At 58.4% G+C, this 22941-nt stretch overlaps 1 protein-coding gene and 1 long non-coding RNA gene across 8 annotated transcripts in view; one reads left to right on the top strand and one right to left on the bottom strand.

The window, feature by feature from the left end:
* The window catches only part of EEFSEC (eukaryotic elongation factor, selenocysteine-tRNA specific), a 253633-nt gene extending 236631 nt beyond the window's left edge, over nucleotides 1-17002 (top strand). For all 7 annotated transcript variants that reach the window (XM_077993686.1, XM_077993684.1, XM_015130096.3 and 4 more), the window contains one exon: nucleotides 16430-17002. In XM_077993686.1, the coding sequence (XP_077849812.1) occupies nucleotides 16430-16462 (33 nt within the window). In that variant the 3' untranslated portion in view covers nucleotides 16463-17002. The remainder of the gene's footprint in view (nucleotides 1-16429) is intronic.
* The window catches only part of LOC144339354 (uncharacterized), a 204903-nt gene continuing 190784 nt past the window's right edge, over nucleotides 8823-22941 (bottom strand). Inside the window, exon 2 of the long non-coding RNA XR_013414328.1 lies at nucleotides 8823-13746. This is a non-coding gene — a long non-coding RNA (uncharacterized LOC144339354). The remainder of the gene's footprint in view (nucleotides 13747-22941) is intronic.

Genomic DNA, 22941 nt, shown 5'->3' with positions numbered 1-22941 from the left:
GGGGAAGGCAGGGAGGACATGGCCACAACTGTCATGGTAGTGCCCTCCAGGCCTGCTCAGGGTGTGGGGGAGCCCAGGCATGGCAGGAGTGAGTGATAGAGCAAGCGCTTTGAAGCCAACCAGTGCTCCCAGTTCTCTGCCCCTCACTGATGGGCTCTTCTCTCGGCACATTTGTAAAGTTTGGTTACTGACACCCGTTCCTATCAGGTGCTCTCTCATTCCTTTGCAATTTATCTACACATGTGTGTGGGTCTTACACCCCCTGGACTGTGGACTCCACCAGCACAGCGGCCCCACCTGGCCCACTCAGGCGGTCCTTAGATCCTGGGACAGCACCTGGTGCCCAACGGGTGCTCGGAAGGCAATAATGGGCGGACAGACAAGCAACAAATGCAGGAGTGAGGTTCTGCTTGTGCCGTGCCAGAGGGAGGTGCCCGGCACCATGGACACCCTGTGGAGGCCATGGGAAGGAGTCGGCAAGCGCTTCCAGAAGGGCGAGTGCCTGAGTGTGCCCCAGCCATGGCTTCCCTGGGTCCTCTCTTTGTGCGTGGTGATCCTTTGCTCCTCCTCACCCAGTTTGCAAGGGTGAGGTGGCCAGCTGAGGGCAGAGCTGTGTGCTCTGGGGTAGGGATCTGCAGCTCCTAACAGCCTTCTGGCAGCCCTCATGCCCAGTGTCAGCCTCTTGGCTCTGAGCCAGGGCATGTGGGACCCAGAGTGGGAGTTAGGAAGAAGAGACCCGCACCAGCCCCCAGTAAGGGCAGCAGACACTGCAGATGCAGGTTCTGGAGCCGGCCGCCTAGGTTCAAAGCCCAGCCCCCCATGCCCTGGCTGTGGGAATTGACGCAAGTCATTCATGCCGTGTCATTTGGTTGCTCCTCACCAGGGAGCAGGGTTCCACATGTGGGCCCTGCCCACCAGGCACGCAGTCTTGCACAGATGGGGCCTGCCCAGGGAAGCAGGGTCATTGTCCCCTCATCATAGGCAAGGGGACCCAGGGTGCCTCAGCTCACCCATGACAGAACCTGCCATCCACCTGTATTCTAGACAGGGTCTGCCTCCATGGGCTGAGGCACGTGGCATCTCGCTCAGGGCCCAGCAGCCATGGGCACTCAGTGCCATTACTGCTGCCCTGACCCAGAGCATCCCTGGCCCCACGCAGAGCCAGGCAGGTGACAGAAGGCTGCCCCTCACGCCAAGCTCCCTTCCCAGCATCCTGCCCAGGCCACTGTGCACATCAGCTCCCACCTCACCTCTGAGCCCACCTGTGCCCACCTGAGAGAGTGTGTGAGGGAAGACAGAGGCCGGGCCTAGCACACACAGGCTGCTCGGGTGCTGCCTTAGGCTCGCTGTCTGCCAGCTCCATGTACCCTCGGGCTGGTGTGGGGCACCATGAGCCGGGAAGGGCGTGGTGGGTCCAGCCCCCTCCCCAGATCTCCTCTGGTGCTTGCTGTCTCCTGTGGCCCTGGTTTCCCTTGGCCTTTCAGGGTCTTCAGAGGACAGTGGCTTCCTCTGAGCCTAGCCCTGCTATCAGAGGCCCACATGTGGCAGCCGGGTGTCCGTGGGAAGGAGCAGGAGGCGGCAGCTTTTCCCAGCGCCCAGGCACCTGGCCTTTAAGGCTTCCACATACTTTTTTTAAAAAACAAAGAAGAGGCTTTCTTTCCAGGGCCCTCCCTATCTCAGGCCCTCTCTTAGGGCTTCCCCACTCCCCATCATAACAGCAGGACCCATTTCACAGACAAGGAGACTGAAGTTCAGTGCACCACCCGCCAGGCACCTGCAGAGCCAAGCACCTTCCCAGGGTACTGGCCTGGCTGCTGCAGGGCCAGACCTGGGAAAGAGGCCTGACAGCTGTCCTTTTGGTACACACGCTGGTATGTCTCAGATGGGAGTCCTGGCGTTCACACTGCTGCAGAAACACAAACACCAGCTCTGTTTCACTGGTGTTGGCCCTGTCCCCAAGACCCATTCTCACCAGCCCTTGGAGCCCAGGCTTCTGAGGGTAGAGGGACACCTGGCTGGAGGTGCTCCAAGCTGAGGCCTATGCACTCCAAGACCTAGGGGAACCATCTCCCAGGTGTAAAACAGCCCCCACCCAGCCACAATGCAGGATCTGAGCCCATGGCCACTAAGAGATGTAACCTGCCCAGGGCAGAGGCACAGACTGTGTTTTGGAAGAAAGGACACACAGTGCCACTAGACAAGGCCCTTCAGCCCCTCAGCAGCAATGCCAGACAGTACTGGGCCAGGGGGCTACTGCAGAGAGCCCGAGGCCATGGCCGGTGAGCCAAGAGGCAGTTGCGGTGGGAGGTACTGAGAGCTGTGAGGTAGGTACAGGGCCAGGGACCAGGATGTGGCCACTTGTGGGCACCTGCTTTGTACCTGGCCCTGTGCTGGGCGTTAGGGACCCATTTGGTCACATAGGCCTGAGAGCTGAGGTGGACACATGGCCAGCGGGTGACATGTGTGCAGCAGGAGTGCAGCCAGCATCAGAAAGCATGTGGGCATTTCAGTGGGCGGCAGTGAGGGGGAGGTCAGCCCATGGGCATACCTGCCTCCCCTGGGCCTTGCAGCCACAGGCTACCTCTGGGATCTGCCTCCGAGGGACAGTGTATGGGCACATGGCCATCAGCACAGACACAGGGTGCCAGGCCCCAGCCCCTGTACCCATGCTCACCCTGGGCCTCAGCCCCTGCAGGTCAGGGAGGGATAGACTGTTGGAGTCTGCAGCTTTCAAATCAGGAGGGTGGATGGGGACCAGAGATGCCGCGCCACCCCTGCCCTTCCCCTGTCAGTGAGGGGACAGCCAGGGCCGCCACCTGCCCACGGCCTCTCATTCTGCTCTGGGAACAGGGCTGATATAGTAATCAGGGTGCTACATATGGGCTCTGGAAAATGACTGCTCCCTGGGCCTTTGTTCGCCTTCATTATTCTAGATGGGTTTTTTCTCCCACCAAGTCATAAAAATGACATTTTTAATATGTGGATTTTTTTAAAGAAAGGCAATATGAAGAAGACTTTTATTGTCAATAAGCTCTACCTTTTAAACCAGTTATCTTAGTTTCTGCTCTAGGTATTTTAATTGAAGATTAACTGCTGTTAAAGAGTATACACATTTAGGGAGTGAATGTTTGGAGTATTAAAATTCAGCTCCCTTGGTGGGGATGGAGCTCCGTGGGAGGCCACCAGGAACCGTGCTCCTGCAATGGCCAGACTTGGGGGGTTGTCTGAGGAGGAGGGCCGCCTGCAGGAGGGGCCCATCCTTGCATCTGGCCACACAGCCTTTTCTTTCATTGGAAGGGGCAGGCTGGCGTGAGTCCTAGCCCCACAGGGGAGCAGAGGACGGCCTGAGAGCATATGGCTGTGTGGTCAGAAGGGCATCCTGGCCCGGCCTTTGCACCCTTGGTTGAAGCAGGCCCTTCCCCTTGGCCAGCCATTGGGTTTTGGGCACAAAGAAGGAGAGAAGGAAAGGCCCACTAACCGAGCACACTGTGCGCCAGGGCTTCTGCATGCAGCGGTGGTCTCCACGGCCCTGAGCAGGGGGAGTGTCCTCCCTGTGCTGCTGGCAGTGTGGGGCCTTATGTCCCTAGAGCATCTATGTCCCCAGGCAGGCCTTGTTCCCCTCATTAGACACGTCCTCAGCATCCTCACAGCATCAGGAGGTCAGGCGCCTGTTATCCCTGCGTCACAAGCAGACAGGAGGTTTCAGCATGTGTGTGAGGCCTCCAGGCCAGAAGGAGGAACGGGAGCCATGGGAGTGGGTCAGCTCCTAGGGCCTCAGCCAGGGCCTCAGCAGGGCAGCTATCAGTGGCCCACTCCTGCCTGACCCACTGCTCCATTGAGGCCGTGCTGCCTCACTCAGACCTGCCCAGGGAAATGTCACCTTTTCCACCACAGTCTTCCTGACCCCAGCTTCCTTCCTCCTCCTCCTCTGAATGCCTGGGTGCGACTGTCTGTCTGCGGCTCCCTCCCTTTCTTCCCAGGGCTTTTCACTGCTGTCACAGGTGGTTTGCATCCAAGTCTCCCTCTGCCTCAAGATGCCTGTGAGAGAACAAAAAGAGGACAAAACTAGCTCTGCATTTGACCAGAGGCCCCTGTTCTTCATCAGGCCCAGCTTCCTCCCAGCAGAGTGGGACTCCTGCTGGGCCTCCCTCACAGGGGATCGTGGTCGTGCAATGAGGTAGTGTCTGTCCAGCACACGGCCCAGCACACCCAGGCCAGGCAGCAGCCAGGAACGGGGCCCAGTGGAGGGCTCAGCCTCAGGTTAGCCCCAAGTTGATGGAGACACAATGATATGGTACCCTCAGCCACAGCCATGATCAGAATGGCAGTGGCCTCTCTTTACCAAGTGCTTCCTGGAGAGAGCCAGGCCATGTGTCTTGTTCCCACCATCCCTCACCCCAACTGAGGACGAAACCAAAGCTCAGAGCGGGCCAGTCAAGCTGCTGTGTCACCAAACCTGGTGTCCAAACCCCAGCCATAAGCATAGAGCTCAGGCTCCGACAGCACCACTGTCATCCCTGCCTGCCCTTCAGGTGTCGAGGTCTGCCTTCAGGAAGGGCCCTAGGCATGGTCACTGTCCTCTGCAGTGACCTGAGATAGCCTGGACAGCCACCATTCCAACCAAACAAAACCTGCTGAAGGAATGGCCCTGCCCTCTAGGGGGCCCCCTCATTCTAGAGGCACATGTGTATCTATGTGTGGGTTGTGTGTGTGTATGTCATGGACCAGGCCTGGCTTACCAACAGTACAGGGAGAGGGTGGCAGCTGGTGGTGCTAGTGGAGAAGAGAGACAGCCCCTTCCTCTAGCTCCAGCTAGAGAGGAACCTGGGCTTCTCCAACTACTGATGAGGACATGTGATCACTTCTCTGCCACTGACTGTGTGACCTTGGGCACATCAATTTGTGTCCCTGGGCGTCCATTTCTACCTCTGAATGATGGAGTGGATAATGTACCCTCCTCACATGAGTTGAGGCACAGAAAGCACTTTTCTGATCCTTCCTACCCCAAGCCCTATGCCAGGCACTGGGACATGCTGTCAAATGGGATCCAGTCTCTGCCCTCCCAAAGCCCCCATCCGTGCAGGAGTTGGGCACACAACTGCTGAGGGTTGGGACTGGTTCCTGAGGGTGGATGGCCTACTGGGCATGGGGCTGTGGTGGGTTTGAGCTCAGGCCCACCATGTTCTTGCTGTGTTACCTTGGGCAAGTTGCTGAGTGCTCTGTGCCTCAGTTTCCTGGTGTGTGTGAATAGCATGATTGTGAACTGAGGTTTGCTGTTGTCTGTGGAGCATGTGGAGTGGTGCCTAGCCTGTAAAGGTGCAGTGAACATGAGCTGTGGTTGCTACTGGGGTTCTTTCTGTGATGAGAACTGGCTGGTGCCCATTTTGGGGCATTTTGGGCGAGACCTCCCTCACACAAGATGGTCTTTTCTGTCAGGCCCCCTCTCGGCCATCTGGGCTGCTTTCAGTGCCAGTCTCCACAGTGGTAAGGCCCCGCAGCCCCCAGTCCTGGTGGCCAGTGGTCCCCTGACTGGTACCCACAACACAGAGGCACCCTGGGCCTCCGCCCTGGAAGTGTCTGGAGACAAGGCCCCACCTGGCCCAGCCCCACTGTCCTGGGCCTGGGAGATGCCGGGTGGGAAGAAACATCAGTCTGGTTGGGGAAGTCCCCAGGTGATCCCACACCCTTGTCTCTTGCCATCCTCCCTCCTTCCACAGGAGATGGCTGCAGCCCCCTGCCGCCTCCCACCCATGGCACTGCCATCCAGGCTGCTGTATTCCCTGCAGCCAGACTCCCAGGCCTGTGGCATGGTGGACAGCTTTGTGAACCTGGGGCCTGGATGGGAATCGCTGCTTCCTGGCTTACCGGCTGTGTGACCCCAGGCAGCCATTGCGCCTGCCTTTAGTAAAGTGACTTATAGGATGTCCTGAGGCTGGAATAAAATGATGTCTGTGCAGCCCCTGGCTGGGTGGGAGGCATTTGGCTACTAGAAAGGCAGTCACTGTGAGGGTGGCAATGGTAGCAGCAGAGGGTCCTTTGGCCAAGCCACATCCCAGCTGCTGACCTGCAGAGCCCAGCTTGCCCAGGGCTGCAGTCCAGTGTCCTTCCCATCCAGACACTTGTCAAACCTCAGCCCCACCCAGGGCCAGCCAAAAGGGTCCCCAGAAGCACAGCTGCCCAGACTCACCTTCTGGAAACTCTGCCACTGAAGCAGCTCAGCTGTGGCCCAGCTGGCCCCAACTCATCAAGTGCATGTCTTATTCTCTCTGGACGGAGGAGTTGGGCATCCACCCAACTGCCCTGGCCCATGGGTGGGGGACATGAGCCCCAGGGGAAGGGGCCAGGCCCAGGCCTCCCCACTGATTCCTCTTCCCAGTTCTGGGCGGGCAGACAGGAAAGTCTGTGCGGTCCAGTTCTCCCACCTCTGCCACCGGCCCAGCTGGCAGGTGGTCGGCAGACCTGCTCACCCCCCAGCCTCTGTGCACTGACAGGACCCTGTGGAGGCTGTCAGGCTGGAGGAGGGTGATGAGCAGCCCTGGAGGTGGGTGGGGGAGCTCTGACCCCACTGGCAGTTGAGGTGGAGTGCACACGGGCTGAGGTCACCAATACTGCCCTTTCCTGGCATTGCTGGGCTGCTGCAGGCCCTGACTATATCTGGGGGCGTTGGATCTGTACTCAGGGTAGAGTGTGGGGGGCCTTGGCCCTAGGGGAAGGCTGGGCAGGCATCAGAGAAGGCCAAGCCAAGATGCTACAGAGCCTTGTGCCGAGGGAGCCAAAGGAGCCAAGGGAGACAGAAGCAGGCAAGGTAGACAAGTGTCATGGGTTCCCCAGGCTGCGGGAGCGCCAGTCTCGAGGCTGGAGCAGTGCTGAGATGGGAGAGGAGTGTGTGGTAAGGACGTGCAGGGCTGTGGGGGCAGCTTCTGAGTGACTCCTTAGAGGAATCGAGGCCCTGCCTGAGTGGTTGTGAGGGGCTGAGGAGGTCTTCAGTGAACAGCTGAACTGAGAGGAATGTTGGGTTTTTGTCCTAGAAGAATCTCTGGCAACAGCATTAAGGACAGGCCGGTGGGAGAGGGTCCTGGCTGCTCATGTGCAGGAGCCCCATGCCCGTGCCCTGGAGCAGGGACCTGCTCCTGCTGGGCCTGCAGGGACACCTAGAGCAGGAGCCTCCAAGGAGCCTGTGGCAAACCACCCTCTGAGCTGTCCCAAGAGGCTGGGCAGGCGCCCCACTCGCAGCTGTGTGAGCCCCAGCCTGAGCTTCTGGCCTGCACAGCAAGGAGGGTAACCCTTGGGGCAGGGCTGGCTGCTCTATGAACACACCTCACGGAGGCCTCATGGCCACTCTGCAGGGTGGGGGATCCCGTTCTAGAAGGGTAGACTGGGACTCCACTGATGAGGGACGGGGGCCATCCCTGCAGCAGCCCCTCCAGGAGGCAGCTGGTCCAGCCGGTCCCAGAGGGACTGAGAATTTAGGACAACAAACTTTCCTCTGCAGAGGCTGCCCCTCCCTGTGTAATTGAGATTCAGGGCCAAGTCATTTTCTGCCTATTTCAGAATGGATTTGTTTTTTGCCTTAAAAAAAAAAAAGCTTCCTTCCGCATAATACGCCGGTGTTCCCTCCCCACACACCCCAATCTCCCCAGCTTTGACTGCATTATAATTTCAATTTACATGGTGTGGGAAAGATTTCTGCAAAGGGCCCTTTTTTGTTTTTGAAGAATTCATCATTGCTGCTAAGAAGCTTAATATAAATTAAAGGAGGAATTAGGCAACATTAAGACATCAAAATGGGGGTGCGGGGCGCTGGTTGCCTCCGCTTCCGCCCAATCAAAGGGGCGCATGAGCCCGTCAAGTGTGAGCTTGAGAGCCTCAGAAAGAGCGAGGCTCCAGCGAAGGGCCCGCTCTGCCGCCCGCCTCCCCCTAATTCCTTTTGTTGCAGGGACAGCGGAGTACAGGTCTGATAAAAACTTAATCACCTTATCTTTTTAAAGCAAATTGCATCTTTGTTTACATACGGGATCCATAGCAGGGAGGGAAGGAGAGAAAACCAAGGAGCCGGCCCGCCCCAGCCAGCAACGTTAAAGGCTTTAGCTCCCTGGGAAAACAGAAGAGCCCAGCCTGACAAAGAGGTGGCTGGAGAATTCCAGAGTCACTGTCACTGCTCACAGAGGAGACTGATGTCAGGGCTGTCCCCCCTCAGGTTGTGCTCACACTGGCTCTCTCTGCCCACCTGGCTCTCCCCAGCCCTGCCAGGCCTGTCCTTCTGGGCCTGTCTGTCCCCAGCCAGGTCTGTGTTAGAGCTAAGCCCTCATCCCCTCTGCCTGTCCTCCGGGCCCAGGCTACCCTGCCCTGCCAGCAGGCAGAGGGGTGTGCATTCAGACTCAGCTGCACCACAACTGCCAGGAAGCCAGGGAAAGTCATTGCACCTCCATGAGCCTGGCTGGCCGCCGATATGTGGGGGTGTTGATGTCAACCATAGCTCCATGCGTTTCAGACATGACCGCCAGGTCCCATGTTAGGGCCACTTCTGCCCTTGCCAGGTTCCCCCTTCTTTCTGTCTCCCCACCGCTGGCCTTGGGGGCAGCTCCTTCTTGGCCAGGGCTGCCTCCAGCTCTGCCCTGACTTAGAGGTCTCATCGGAGCACTGTGCCACCCACACACCTCCATGACCACCTGTGGCCTGTGCAGGGCAGCTTCCTACCTTGGGGTGGAAGGAACTTGACATTGGAGCCCACCAGCACCCTCTTGAGGGACCAGGCTCTCTGTACCAGCTGCCCCGTGGCTCCTGCTGAGGGGGGTGGCCTTGCTAGGCAGCCCCTCCTATTCCTAGGATCCAGTATCTAGTCCAGACCCGAGCCTGGCTGAATCCAAGGCCCTCTGTGGCTGTCCAGCCTGGCCATCCCATATATCAGCCCCACCTGCCATTTAGGCTCCCAGCTGTCAGTTATCACCAGGATGCTGACCCCAAAGAAAGCCCCTGCCCCTGACTCTGGCTCTCTTCCAACTCTCTCCAAAGCTGCTTGTTTATAGCAGTGGGTAGTGCTGAAGTGACTGGAGCGGCCCCAACCCCACAGGGCCACAAAGGGGGCCAGTGACCCCAAGCTGCTTGCAAGGGTTCCGTTCCCACTAGGGCATGCAAGCCACCCACCAGCGTGGAGACCCCTCTTCCAGTCTGGCCCCCAACATGAAAGCAACGCCAGCAATTGGAGGCAATTTGCCGGCCTTTGATGGCCATGTCAGGGCGGCACCGTGGCCAGGGCTTGGGAAACAGTTGTGCTTCCCGCATTCTTCTCTGATTACCCCAGCCCGAGCCAGGACCCAGCAGCCTGCAGCCCATTGTGCCTTTGTGTGGAGCTGGCGCTTGGTGAGAAAGGGCCAGCCTGGCCCTGGGAGAGTGTCCCCACGGGAAGCCATGAGGAGCAGTGTTGCCCCCAGGGTCATGGCCGCCTGCCCCCACTGCATCCTGGGGTTTGGGTTCGTCAGGGGGTGGAGCAGGGCCCTAGGCTCCGAGAATCCTGAGGTTTGGGAAAAAGGAGGCCCTATTGAATTACAGACATACGTGTAGCACACACACACCCTAGCCCGCCCTGCCAGGTAGAGAGCCACCCTCCAGCACATGGGAGAGGGGGCCAGGCCAGCCTGGCACCTGAGCCTGGATTTCTTTCTCCCTTGGGTCACTTGAGTGCAGACAGGTGTTTTCTGGTCCTGCAGGCAGGGGTCCTGCCCTGCTGGGACATTTTTCTTCCTTCCACTGTCCTGCACCCCTGCTGTGAGTGCTTGTGAGGATGAATCCATACTCATTCCCTTTGTTTTCATCAAACCTTCCTGAGCCCCGTGTGCTAGGCCCTGCACGCAATCCTGGAGAGGTGCCCCCCTCCCAGGCCACTGGGGGAGGCAGGCACATAAGGCAATGACAGCCACAGTGGTGCTGGGCCGGGCACCCAGGAGGATCTCACTCAGCCGGGCAGCTGAGGGGTGCTTTCCGAAGGGGCAGCAGCAGACTGTGAGCATGGCAGGCAGAGGGAACCGCAAGTTCCAAGGCCCTGCTTGGCTTCTCATAGCTGAAGCGTGGTACATGATGGGGTCAGAGAGGGAGGAGGGGTGAGGCTGAGAGAGAGGCCAAAAAGAGAATGACGCTTCTGTTGGTGGAGCCAGGTCTAGATGTCTGACCCGGGCCCCAGAGCAATCCTTGGGACAGCCAGGTGGGATGAGGAAGGAGGCAGCGAGGCAGAGCTGGAGGAGGGTGGACTCCTGCGCCCACACCTCCCAGTCATTGCTCTTGATGCAAGCAGCAGAGCAGCAGCGTGGGGACCTTGAACTTCCAGCAGCCATGGAGGAGTCATGAGCATCACCACCCCTACCGTACCTCTTGTCCCTATCCTTCTTGGGCAGAGCCCAGAGCGTGGCAGAGACGACACCATGGGCCTAGAGATATCAGCGAGCTTCCTGGCCCTCTCTCCCCTCCCTGGCCCCTGTGTGCCATGGATTGAGCAGGTTCCAGCCAGATTGCACTGGTAGACACCGTGCCTTCTCTGGGCTCCCAGCTGGATGCCGGACGCCACAGTGAGGGGGGGCCTGTGACAGACGTCCCCCTATGAGGAACCCAGGGTCACAGTAGAAGCCTTGGGAAATACATAAAAGAAGAAAGAAGGAACAGTGCTTGCAACCCACTCCCGACCCCTGACAGCCAAATGGGCAGTCTTCCGGTCTCTTTCCCTTCATCCCAGGACTGCAGCAGAACTCTTCCAAAAATTTTGATTGCTGCATTTTTTTTGAATCAACATTATAACAGAAGTCTTTCTTTGTGTAACTTTAAACTCTTCTCAGGTATCACTTTTAGTCCCACAGAACATTTTGCTGCGGCTAATAGATGCTGGATGGGTCTGGACTGGCCTCCCTTGGTCTTAGAGGCCCTTTGTAGTTCTCAAAAACGTGCCGCTCCCTTAGTGGGTAAGCACACAGGCTTGGGAATCAGATAGCCCAGTGTTCCTGCTCTGCCTGTAAATAGCCGTGTGACCTTGGGCAAGCTACTAACTCTTCTGTGCCTGTTTCCTCAACACGGTGTTACAAGGATTAAGTACCTCCATGCTGTGGTGACATCTTTGTGTCGACATCTTCTGCCGTATCTCAAACCACTTGTTTGGATTGAATTCCTAGAAGTGCCTTTCTTAATTCACACTGTGACCATCTGGGGACCTTGTCCCTCCCAGGTTGTCACCAGCCAGTGCTTAAACAGCTGCCCTTCAGGTTCTTGGAAAACCAGAGCAGTTTGCCCCTCAGCCCCAGCAGGGTCTCCTCCAACACTTATTCGGAGAGTGTTCTCTGAGTATCCGCCACTCACCAGCAATCACTGCTGGTGTTAGGGTTACGACAGTGAATAGACAAAACTCCCTGTCAGGGTGGAGCTTGTCACTTCAGCAGAGGCAGACAACAAACACCAAAACAAGGACATTATAGAGGATGTTAGAAGGTGATAAAAGCTATAGGAAAAATAGTGGGGTAAAAGGGGGTCAGGGCAGCATGAGGGGGTTGTGGTTTTAAACAAGGTGGTCACAAAGGCCTCACCAAGAGGTGACAGTTGTACAGTGACTCGAAGAAAGTAAACTTGCAGCTGCCGGAGCTCCCAAGTCTCCAGGCGGAGGGATTGGCAAAGACAGGGGCCCTGAGGCAGAGACGGGCCAGGTGTGCCTCCCAGGTGAGTCTCCAGGCGGAGGGATTGGCAATGACAGTGGCCCTGAGGCAGAGACGGGCCAGGTGTGCAGGAGGGCAGCGAGGAGGCTGACACAGGGGCAGGGCCGTGAGCCAGGGGCAAGCAGAGACCAGAGGTCCAGAGCAGCCCCCAGTGCAGGAAGGAAGATGGGGGCAGGGCTGCACCTCCCTGACAGCGTAGGTCCTAGCAGAGCTGGTGGCAAAGCAGGCCCTGTCCTGCCTGCCTTGGAGACACCAGGGCCTGCAGGAGGTAGACACCAGGCAGATGGGCAGTCAGCACTCAGCACATGGTCTTGTCACCACGTTCCCACACACTCTGACCCCAAGTCAGTGCACAGGGCGGGGGGCCTGGCACACAGGGCACCGTGTGGACATGGTGAGCTGTGGTCACCCTGGAGCCAGGCCCTCATACTGCACCACGCATGGCACATGCCTTCATCTGCCCTCAGTGCCTCTCACATACCCACCCCCAGGAATTGTCACTCAAATTCCCTTTGCCTGTGGATCTGTGCCAGCAATATCTATGACTGGTTCCTGTCATCTGGCCTTGGGTCCAGCATTCCTCCTCCTCCTCCTCCTCTTCCCTTGGAACACGCTGAAGTAGCCCTGTCCCCACACAGTGACCATGGTGCTGTTTCCTTGGCCACCCTTCTGCTGTCTGGAGATCTAACTGCCTTGTTCATTGGCTGTGCCTTCTTAGATGAGTGAACTGCATGGGAGCCGGGCCCTGGTCTGCGTGTTCACCGCCATTTGTCTCCCTGTCCTGGCATGTTCCCTGAATATTTTTAAGTGAAAAGACACAGAGGCAGGTTGGGAGAAGCACAGGGTGGGACCCCCAGAGTCTGGCTGGGTGGGCAGCAGCTCTCACCATGTGACACCCTGGGGTGCTCTTCACCTCCCTCTGTTTGCCACATGGCTAAGAATAAAAAAAATAAATAAAATGTTAAAAAGGCCACTGGGAAAACAAAGCAGCTCCTGGTGACATTTGCCACAAATCCATGCAGCTCCATGTCCGGGTCTCCCTTTGGTCAGGCTTTCCAGGTGTGGCTTCCCGGCCAGTCCATAATAGAGCAGAGGTAAACGAGCCTGACCATCTCAGAAGAGCAAATAAATGGCCACATCTTCACCAGTGCCAGATAGACTTTCCGGCTCTGCCTGCGCCAGGCAGTGCAAGGTCGGCATTGTGTGTAACGAGAGCCATCACGGGCGAGATGGACTGCCGATTGGGCCACGCCTGTCTCCCCAGCCCAGCACCGACGCCGGGGAGCCCCACGCCTCCTCAGCCTCCAGACCTCCTGGCACCAGAGGGAGACGGGCTGCCGATGCCATTTGTCGGGGTCTGCTGCCAGCTACCTGCTCTGTTTGCAGAAGGAAGGCCAGGCTCTGATTCAGGGATTCAGATACCTACAGGCCTGGTGCTCACTTGAGGGGGCTGGCCAGGGTCCTCCCCATGCCCACACCCTGTGCCCCATCCCAAGCTGGGGCAGACCACCTACATACGGAACCTGCAGAGCAGACACCACTCAGGCTCCACGTAAGGTGTGCTGCTCACAGGGGGCACTTCCTTAATACAGGTCCCCACAGCCACAGTATCACATGTCCCTCAGGCAGGCGTGCAATGGCCAGCCTGGCTCCTGGAGCCCCGTTCATATCAGCTGCATGTCCCCAGTCTTCCCAGAGGACTCAGGCTTTAGATGGCCAGTAATCTCACTTCCGCCTGCCAGAGGGAGACCTGACCCTTTGTGCAGTGGGGCAGGCTGTCCCTGACTGACTCTACAGATGGCCTTTTTATCCAGCACCCTTGTCACTTTTTTTTTTTTAGACTGAGTCCCACTCTGTTGACCAGGCTGGAGTGCAGTGGCGCGATCTCGGCTCACTGCAAGCTCCACCTCCCTGGTTCATGCCATTTTACTACCTCAGCCTCCTGAGTAACTGAGACTACAGGCACCTGCCACCACGCCCGGCTAATTTTTTATATTTTTAATGGAGACAGGGTTTCACCATGTTAGTCAGGATGGTCTCGATCTCCTGACCTCATGATCTGCCCGCCTCGGCCTCCCAAAGTGCTGGGATTACAGGTGTGAGCCCTTGTCACCTTTTTAAACATCTAGAGCTGTAGGGCCAGTACATGACACTCTCACAGCCTTGAGAACCATTGTCAGAAGCCCACTGAAAGCTGGATCCCCCACCCATCGCTCTGAGTGGAGAGCAGAAGCTGGCTTTGCCATTGGGTAAGGGCTGGAGCTCAAATCCTGGCTCTTCTGAGCTCACTGTGGGGCTTCCAATAAGTCACTGCCGTCTTAGACCTTCATTTTCTTATCCATATAAAAAAGTGGGTGGCCAACATCTTCAGGAAACTGAGCCAGAAATAACCCGCACAGCCCCACTAGCCAGCTCTCCCAGTCTGAGATGACAGGCCAGGGCCTTCTGGACTGAAGCTTGATGCGTGAGCCTCGTGGCTGCCTTGTCTTCTCAGGAAGGAAGCTAGTACTGGGCAGGACTGGGAAAGAGGAAAAATTCTTCAGTTGCCAGTAGGTACAGTGGCACAAGTGCCCACGGCATGTAGGAAGCTGAGCCCTCTGCCCAGCTTCCCCCCAGCTCTGGACCTCTAGGCCCCCAGCCTGTACAGGCCCTTTGTGCACATGGGGAGGGGATCCTGGTGGGACACCTCCTTGGCAGGCAGGGTATGGGCTGCCTTCACCCCCACCTGCCCTCAGTGCCTTCATACCCAGCTGCCCCTAGTAGCAGTCTCAGGAGCCGCCACCCACTGGGGCTCCCTGTCCCATGCCATTCTCACAGTGCCCCATGAGCTTGCTCCCACCCGAACCCCCCAGTGGGGCCATGAGGCTCACAGAGCGAGTGCTCACACTGGGGTGCTCTGCTAGGGGCGGAACTGCTCCAAGCCCTGGGCCACCCACTCCTGCAGATGCCGAGGAGCATGCTGAGTGGCCTCACCGTGGCCAGTGGCCCGCGTGAAGGCTGCAGCATGCTGCCACCAGGAGATTCCTCATGAATACAAGCCCCACAGCACAGAAAGACAGATGCTGATGATCTCACTTATACATGGTATCTCGAAACCCAAACTCATAGAAGCAGAGGGTAGAAGGGTGGTTGCAGGGGTCTGGGGGTGGAGGCTGGGGCGGGAATGGAGAGATCTTGGTCAAAGGGTTCACAGTTTCAGTTAGACCAGAGAAGTCGATTCAGGAGATCCGCTGTGCAGAATGGTGACTGTAATTAATAACAATGTATAATATTCAATGAAATTTCTAAGAGAATAGATTTTAAATGTTCTCATCACCAAAATAAGTATGTGAGGTGATGGATATGTTAATTAGTTTGATTTAATCATTCTAAAATGTATGCATATATTAAAACATCATGTTAGACTGGGCAACATGGCAAAACCCCATCTCCACAAAAAAATGCAAAAACTCAGCTAGGCGTGGTGGCACGAGCCTGTGGTCCCAGCTACTCAGGAGGCTGAGGTGGGAGGCAGAGGTTGCAGTGAGCCAGGATCACACCACTGCACTCCAGCCTAGGCAACAGAGTGAGACCCTGTCACACACACACACACTATATATATATTTTATATATATATATATATATAAAACACTAAATATACACAGTTTGTCATTTGTCAATTTAAAAATAAAAAGACAAGCCCCAGAGAAAGGGCAGTTGCAGCAGCATGTTTAAGGATGAGTGGGACTTCCATTGCCTAGGATGGGAAGGGTGTTCCAGGCAGAGGGAACAGCATGTGAGAGGCTTGCATGTGCGATGAGGAGCCCAGGAATGGACCGTGATCAGCAGGGCTGCAGAGCATGGCGAAGATGGAGGAGTTGGAGTGAGCGCGAGTCGGGGCATCAGCAGGAGACAGATTTCCACTCAGACGTTCAGCTGGAGGGAGGTCTTTAGGGAGGCATGAGCTGGTTAAAGCAGCTCATAGAGGTGGCTGGAAAGCGGTGGGGGCTGCACCAACCCAAGCCTGGGGGTGGGGCAGCATCTACCCCTGGCAGAGGATCCTGGGATGAGCCACTGACTCTGTGAGCCCCATGGCCTCACTGGGGTGTCCTGACGGGAGCAAGTTCTCAGGGCTGTGGCAAACTGAGCCGAGGGGACACTGTAAGAATGGCATGGGGCAGGGAGCCCCAGTGGGTGGTGGCTCCTGCGACTGCTACTGGGGCAGCTGGGTATGCAGCCTGCATATCCCACTGAGGGCAGGTGGGAGTGAAGGCAGCCAGAGATACACACCCTGACTACCCTCTCTTCCCATACTCTGGCCTGCTGGGGCTCCCACTGCTAAACCTGGTCATGCTGTCTGCAGGGGTCAGCCTCTCAGGCACACAAGAGGGTGGAGAATAATGTGTCTCCAGGGACAATCAGGGAGCACCCCACCCAGGGAGCCTCAGATGCCTAGTTTCCAGATGTGGACTTGGCATGAGTACACTGGAAAGCAATGGACCACTCGGCACAGGGCAGCAGTCCCTCCAGGGCCTGAGCACAGGGGCAGTGAGCCGAGGCCCCAAGAGGCACAGTGCCCTGCTGTACACCTATCTGATGGGCGCCAGAGGGACCAAAATGTCAGAATGGACCACAGGCCTCAGGGCTGCTTGGCTGCGGAGGGAGGCAAAAGAGGGGTGAGTCTAGGTGGCAGGTGGGCAGGCAAAGAGCCCACAGGTGCTTGGGGTATGACAGAGTGTCAGGCTGTCTTCTGTGCCTTGCAGGTGGCCTCAGCCCTGAGTCCAAGAAGATCCTGACACCCGCCCTCAAGAAGCGGGCCCGGGCCGGCCGCGGGGAGGCTACCAGGCAGGAGGAGAGCGCTGAGCGGAGCGAGCCCTTACAGCATGTAGCACTCAGCCTGACTTTCAAGCGTTACGTCTTCGACACCCACAAGCGCATGGTCCAGTCTCCCTGAGTGTCCAGTGACCTCCCCCAGGGCCTCCTTGCCCGGCCCAGTCCAGGGTGCTGTGCCAAATCCCAACCAGTCATGCTTCAACCTCTCCCAGTCTCTCCCTGCAGTCCTGCAGCAGCAGCCCCCACCCCCAGGATTGGTGCTCAGCCCTGGTGAGGAGCTGAGGGGGATGTGTTGCTGGGGCCAGGAGGGTCTGTCCTCCAGCCCCTGCACACTCCCACCCAGGACAGCCACCAGCCCAACTAGGAAAGGGCCTTGGGCAGAGGGCTGGTAGCCAGTGTCTTCCACTGCCCCATTTGTTGGCCACCTGCAGGCCTGTCTCACCCCTCCCCCAGGTGGGCAGACACTTGACGGCTACAAATAAATGTCCCATGGCCCCAGCCCACTCTACTGGTGTCTCTCTCTTTGACTTCACTAGGGCCCCCGCCCTCCCCAACTGTGTTCCAAGGGGAATCTCAGAGGAATCCCAAGAGTTCCTGCCCAGGTAGGGGCCAGGGGAGGGACCCAAACTCAGAGTCCGTAGGCTATGGGAGTCTGCAGTGTCTGCGCTTCTCAACCCCACTGGGTAGCTCCTGGGACACTCTGGGCCTTGAGGGAGAATGGGGATTCTCTGGGCAGCTGGGTCCAGGGAGGGCACCCACAGGGGAGTTGGAGAATAGCAGGGTGCCTGGCCAGGGCATCGGGCAGAGCAGGTGGAGGCTTGCTCTTCCACCCCAACACCAGGAGTCCCTAAGCCCCTGCCCTCAAGTTTGAGAACCACACACTTCCCAGAAAGTGGAGGGTAGCATGGTGAGGGTGCCCTGTGCAGCACCATCTGCCGTCCCCTGCACCCACAGACCACCCTTCCCTGTAGCCCCGGGCTGTGGGATACTCAGGAAAGGGTGAGATGGTGGAGTCAACTGAGGGGAAATCAAAGCTTTTAGAGACATTTGTAGCATGAACAGATGTTCAAACGTTCCTTTATTTGGTCTCCAGACAGACGCAGAGGCCTTCCTTTTATCCCAGTAATCGGTGCATTATGCTTTAATTTGCAAATGGCATTAAAAATATTAACAGGGGCAGGTTTCGATCAAATGACTTGGGGCTGTTAAGCCCCAGAGCCGTGTGTGTGTGTATGTGTGTGTCTGTGTGTGTGTGTGTGTGTGTCTGTGTGTGTGTGTGTCCCGTGTGCATGTGGTGGCTGGGGAGAAAGCAGTTAATTAAATACACCAGCAGCAGAGCAAAGCCCCCGTGCTGCAAGGATGCCAGCGATGGCGAATGGCCCAGCCACCCTTGGTCAACCTTGGCCCAGACCCAGGCAGCAGGGCTAGAGCAGCAGTCAAGGGCAACAGCTGAGAGCCATGGGGAAGTGGGGTTCCCAGTTCAGTCCCCTGAGGGGACTGGCCCTGTAGGAAAGTGAGATAGAGTGTGGCCCCAGTGAGCGTGGCCTCCACTGCTGCAGGCTGCGGGTGCCAGGGCGGCTTGTCTGCATCGTGAATCAGGACAGCCCTCTGCCTAGGAGCCGGCTCCCCCTCAACTGCTGCTGCCTGAGCAGACACCTCCTGGGACTGCAGTGGCCCCTCTCCCTGGGGCCTCACCCCACTGTGTGCTGTGCCCCACGGCCTCCTCACCCTACCCGGCCCTGCAGACTGTTTCACCAGAAAGGCAGTACCACTTCGCTGAAGCCACTCTGCCCAGGAAACTGGCAGCGGCCTTGAGCCCACACCAGGCTCCCTGCTAGCCGGCTGGTCCCTCAGGAGAGCAGCCCAAAAATGGAGCAGATCTCTGGGAGGGCTTCAGTCAGCACCGAGCTGGGCTCGCAGCCACCAGCCTGTCAGTCCCCGGGGGCAGGAGAGGCCCCTCTGAGCACCTGCCAGTGTTGTCCAGGCTGGTCACCTCCCAGCAGATCTGGGAGCTGCTGGTGAGGGCCAGCACTGGGTCCGAACCCAGCTCTGAGGACTCACCTCTGAGGCGAGGAAACCTCCCTCCTCCTCAGTGTGGGGCTGAACTGGGGGCCAGGCCACACCCTCCCTGACCCCTCCCTCCCCAGCTCCCTCAGGGTCCCTGCACATTGGGACAGAAAGCTCTGAGCTCGGCCCCAGGTCCTGGCCTGCATGGGCAGAGTGACCTTGGGTGTGTCACTGCCTCTCTCTAATGAGGGGTCATGTGACCCAGTGGAGCCCCCACTGTGCCAGGCATGGGGGGCACTTAGTCCATGGGAGCTGGCTCTGGGGCCAGATCAGATGTGGAGGAAAGCTGGGCACACAGGGCGAACATGGCTGCTGCCGCCAGGGCACAGATTCGGGCCTCTCCCTGCCTGCGGTGTGAGCTTGGACAAGTTCCCTAACCTCATGCCTCAGTGTCCCCATGTATAAAATGGAAGAAGAAAAGCAGCCATGCCAGAGGGCTAGGAGACTTGTCAGGCACATTGCTGACCCCGCATTACCTGCGGCCCTAGGGTGGGCCCCACACATCTCCCACTGAGAGGCAAAAGGCCCAGAACCCCTCAGGAAGTGATACCATCCCCAAATCAGCCGTTTTTCCAGGAACTCTGTGCGGGTGTCCACCTCCACCCCACCTGTCCCCTCCCCACTGGTCTGAAGACCATGCTCCTCAAAGCCCCAGGAAGGAGGGGGCTCAGGTGGAGGAATTGGGGCACAGAAGGGAGGAGGGGCAGCCCAGGGCGACTCCCAGGAGCCTCTGAGCCCCCTGAGTGTGTAATGAGGCGGATCTGCTCTGTGTGGCCTGAAAACGCCCAGCCGACTGCCCCAGGAGAGGCCTCTATCAGGCCCGGCATCGGTGGAAACCCGAGCGTCCATTAGTGGGGTCGGGCCAGGGCGCGCAGCCTTTGAAGGTGCAGCCTAGCTGGGACGGTGGGCAGGAGCCAGAGCCAGCACCCGGTTCTGGCTGAGGCCAAGGTGTGGGCATGCACGTACCCTTCCCTGGCTCCCCTGCCCCGCAGGGTGCCTTGGGCAACCCCAGGTCCCCGTGTTTTATGAAGGAGAGGGTTCCAGTAGGCCAAACTCACTGCAGCCACTGACACAGGTAAACTCAGTGAATCTACTCATCTACCCACAGCGGTGGTGTGGCAGCAGCATGCCGGTTTCACAGGGGTGCAGGCAGGGCAGGGCTTGGCTGCCTGCAGCTGCCCCAGTGCTTCAGGCGTGTCCTTGGAAAAGAGGTGCCCTCTGTGGGCTGATGGGTGGGGTGGGGCATGGGACAGCAGTGCCCCAGGTCTCCTCACCTGCCTGCCCACATGGAGTGAGGTCATGGACCGGCATCCTGCCATGGGCTGGGGCAGGAGGGGCAGCAGTGATTGGCAGGCCCCCGACCAGCAGGGCTAATGCACAAGTGAGGAGATAAGGCTTATCTGGAAATGTCCCTGGAATCGAGACTCTGATGGAAACAGGCTTCTGGGTTAATATATTTTTGATAGATAATGTCTCGTAAACGGGAAGCCCTGGGGGCCTGGGGCAGGAGAAGGGGCAGCTTCTGCGTTCCCAGGCCTCCTGCCCTGGCCATGCATGTGCATGTGCGCACACGGGCATCGGTGCACCAGGCATCTCTGAGCCTGTGCTGACGTCCGGGTGTGCGTCTGTGCATATGGATCCACAATGTCTCGGACATGTCTGCATGTGCTCCGTGTGTGTTTTGGGTGTTGGTGTTTGTCAGTGTGTGTCTCTTTGGGTGTGGGAGTGGGGTGAAGGAGGATCGAGTCCAGTATGCACAGGGTGGTGGCATGTGTGTATCCAGTGCCAGTTTGCCCCATGGGCAAAGGGCATGCAGGTTGATGGGGCCTCTTCTCCAGGACTGGGTAGGATTCGAGGGAGGCTGATCACTCCATTCTACAGGAAGCATGCCAGGGCCAGACCCCTGTCTAGGGAACACAGGAGACTGTCGGTCCGAGCTCACTCTGGGGTTGGTCCCAGGCCTGGCCTCCTCTGCCGAGCAGCCTCCATGTGGGGGTTAGCATTTCCAGATTCCCTTCCAGAGACCAAGGCCAGTCCCCTGACAGCCTCCCAGCTCCTAGTTCAGCCTTGTCTGTCCTCTGAGGCTGAGACTGGGGAGGCCTCCTGCCAAGGGGCTGCATGGGCAAGGTCTTGAAGGGAGAGTAGGAGTTTGCCAGAGCAAGGAAGGGTGGCACTCACCAGAGGGAACAGCAGAGTGAGGGCTGTGTTGAGGGAGCGCTCACTGGGGCCCATGTGCCTGCTTGCTGAGGAGGGATGAGGTCATGGCTCCGGACCCCCCAGCCCCTGCTGCACCTCCAGGAGCCTCCACACAAGCAGCCCAGATTAAAAAGTAATTAGCATTTGGCTGATAACGGGTTTGAGCCATTAATTAGCCTGCTCAGCCGGCACCAGGCTGGGCTGCTGGGAGTTGGGGCAGAGGCAGAGGGAGTGCTGGGAGTAGGGCGGAGGCAGAGAGGGTGCTGGGAGTTGGGGCGGAGGCAGCAGGGAGTGCTGGGAGTGGGGCTCGAAAAGCTCTACGGGGGCTCCACTCCCCTTGCTGAGTGCTGGTGATGGTGAGGGAGGTGTTGGGGGCGCTATGAACAATGTGGCTAGACCTCGGGCAGCCAGGGAGGCCTAGAAGGCTGTCTGCTGGGTGTGGGGAGGCCTTGGAGCCCTGAAAGGGCATAGGCAGGGGGTGGGGCGTGGTGTCCAGTTGGGATTTCAAGAGACCCCTCTGGCCTCCTGAGGGAGCCAATAGCAGGGCCTGGAGATCAGGGCTCCCCCACCCCCAACACAAACGGGGCAGAGGCCATGTGGGTTGGAGAGGACCTGGGACCAGTGGTTGGTGATTGGATGTGGCAGCCGAGGGGCGGGGACAGTCCGAGCTGAGGCCTGGGAGGAAGAGGACGTTTGGGAAGTCTCGGGATTGAAAACAGGGAGGTGAAACTTGAGAGGAGAGGTACATTTGGGAAGAGGCCCCAAGCTGAGTGCTTGAATATTTACAAGGCCTCCTGTGTACAGGCCCTGCCACTGTGCTGGGGGCAGCAGTTGGGGAAATGGAGACCCTGCCCACATCCCAGCCCATTGCTCCCTGGGGCAGGGCCAGTGCAGGGACCTCAGAGGGCGGTGGGAGGGACAGCCTGGCCTAGATCCTTACCTCCCACCTCACAGTGTGGCCTGCAGCCCCCTCTGCAAAGGAGGCTGTCGGGCCGGCTCTGCCTCCCTGGCCCACCCAGGCCAGCAAGTTGAAGGTCACATGGCCACACCCCTGGAGCCCTGACTGAGGTGTTGCTCAGTCCCCACGTGCTCCCCCCACATTATGACTGGCCCTCATGAGGGAGACAGTGCAGCAGAGAGAAACAGCCACATCCCACAGCCACAGCGGGCCTCTAGGTCAAGGCCCAGCTGGGAGCCCAGGCTGACCCGGACCTGGGGCACGGTGCCAGGCGCAGCCAGGCCTCACCCCTCAAGGTCACTCTATAGCCTCAGCCCCAAGCCTCCAGCATCCCACATAGCCACCACCTGGCAGGCCCTAGCATCTGTTTCCCCTGCAAGGCTTGCACAGCCCAACATCACCTGTGGGAGGAGACCCCGTTAGCAGGGCCAGTTCTGTGGAGCCACCTGAAGAGGCACAGAGGCAACAGAGCTGTGGCCAGCACAGTGTGTCCCAGCAGAGGGGCCGCTGAGGGGCCACTGGCCCAAGGCAGAGTCTCCAGTAAGCCGCTTGGCCCTCCAGCTCCGACACGCCTGTGTCTTCACTGCCATCTCCCATCACTTCCCCTGCCTCTCTCTGGTCCTTTATGGACAACCCTGCCTCCTGCCAAGGTCTAGTTCACCTCTTTCCTGTCCACGCCCTGAGGCTTGGGGCCCCAGCCCTTGAGTGATGTCTATCAAGGACCCCTGGGCAACCTGCCAAGGTAGAGGCAGGCTGGAGGGTAGGGTCTGTGAGGTGTGGTTACCTGCAGACAGACCCCGGGGGTCTCTTTAGCTTTCTCCTCCCACACACTCACTCCCAAGCTTCCACCCTGGGCCTGCCCCCATGGCAGCCACTCTCTGCTGGGCCCTCCCTGCTCCCAGCTCTTCAACTCCTTCTATGGGGACCTGAGGACCCAGGGACCCAAAGGACCTCGGACTGGGAGTAGAGAAAGGCAGATGCGGGGCGGAGCCAGGCTCCTCAGAACCCCAGGGAGAGGCCCTGAAAATTTCCCACACTCTGGAGCTGGGGCTCAGACCAGGCTACAGAGGCCAAGTTCCTGACCCTTCCCTATCCTGTCCCAGTCAATTACCAACCAAGATTCTCCCAAGCCAGTTACCCACACCATCCCCAGACTGTCATCAGCACCACCACCATCACTAACTTCACCATCACTCCATCCTTTAACGTCACTACTAACAC

This window comes from Macaca mulatta, chromosome 2 (assembly GCF_049350105.2).
Source record: "Macaca mulatta isolate MMU2019108-1 chromosome 2, T2T-MMU8v2.0, whole genome shotgun sequence".
In the NCBI taxonomy this organism is placed as follows: Eukaryota; Metazoa; Chordata; class Mammalia; order Primates; family Cercopithecidae; genus Macaca; species Macaca mulatta.
The sequence above is the reverse complement of the archived record's forward strand: the minus strand, read 5'-3'. Positions and strand labels throughout refer to the sequence as shown.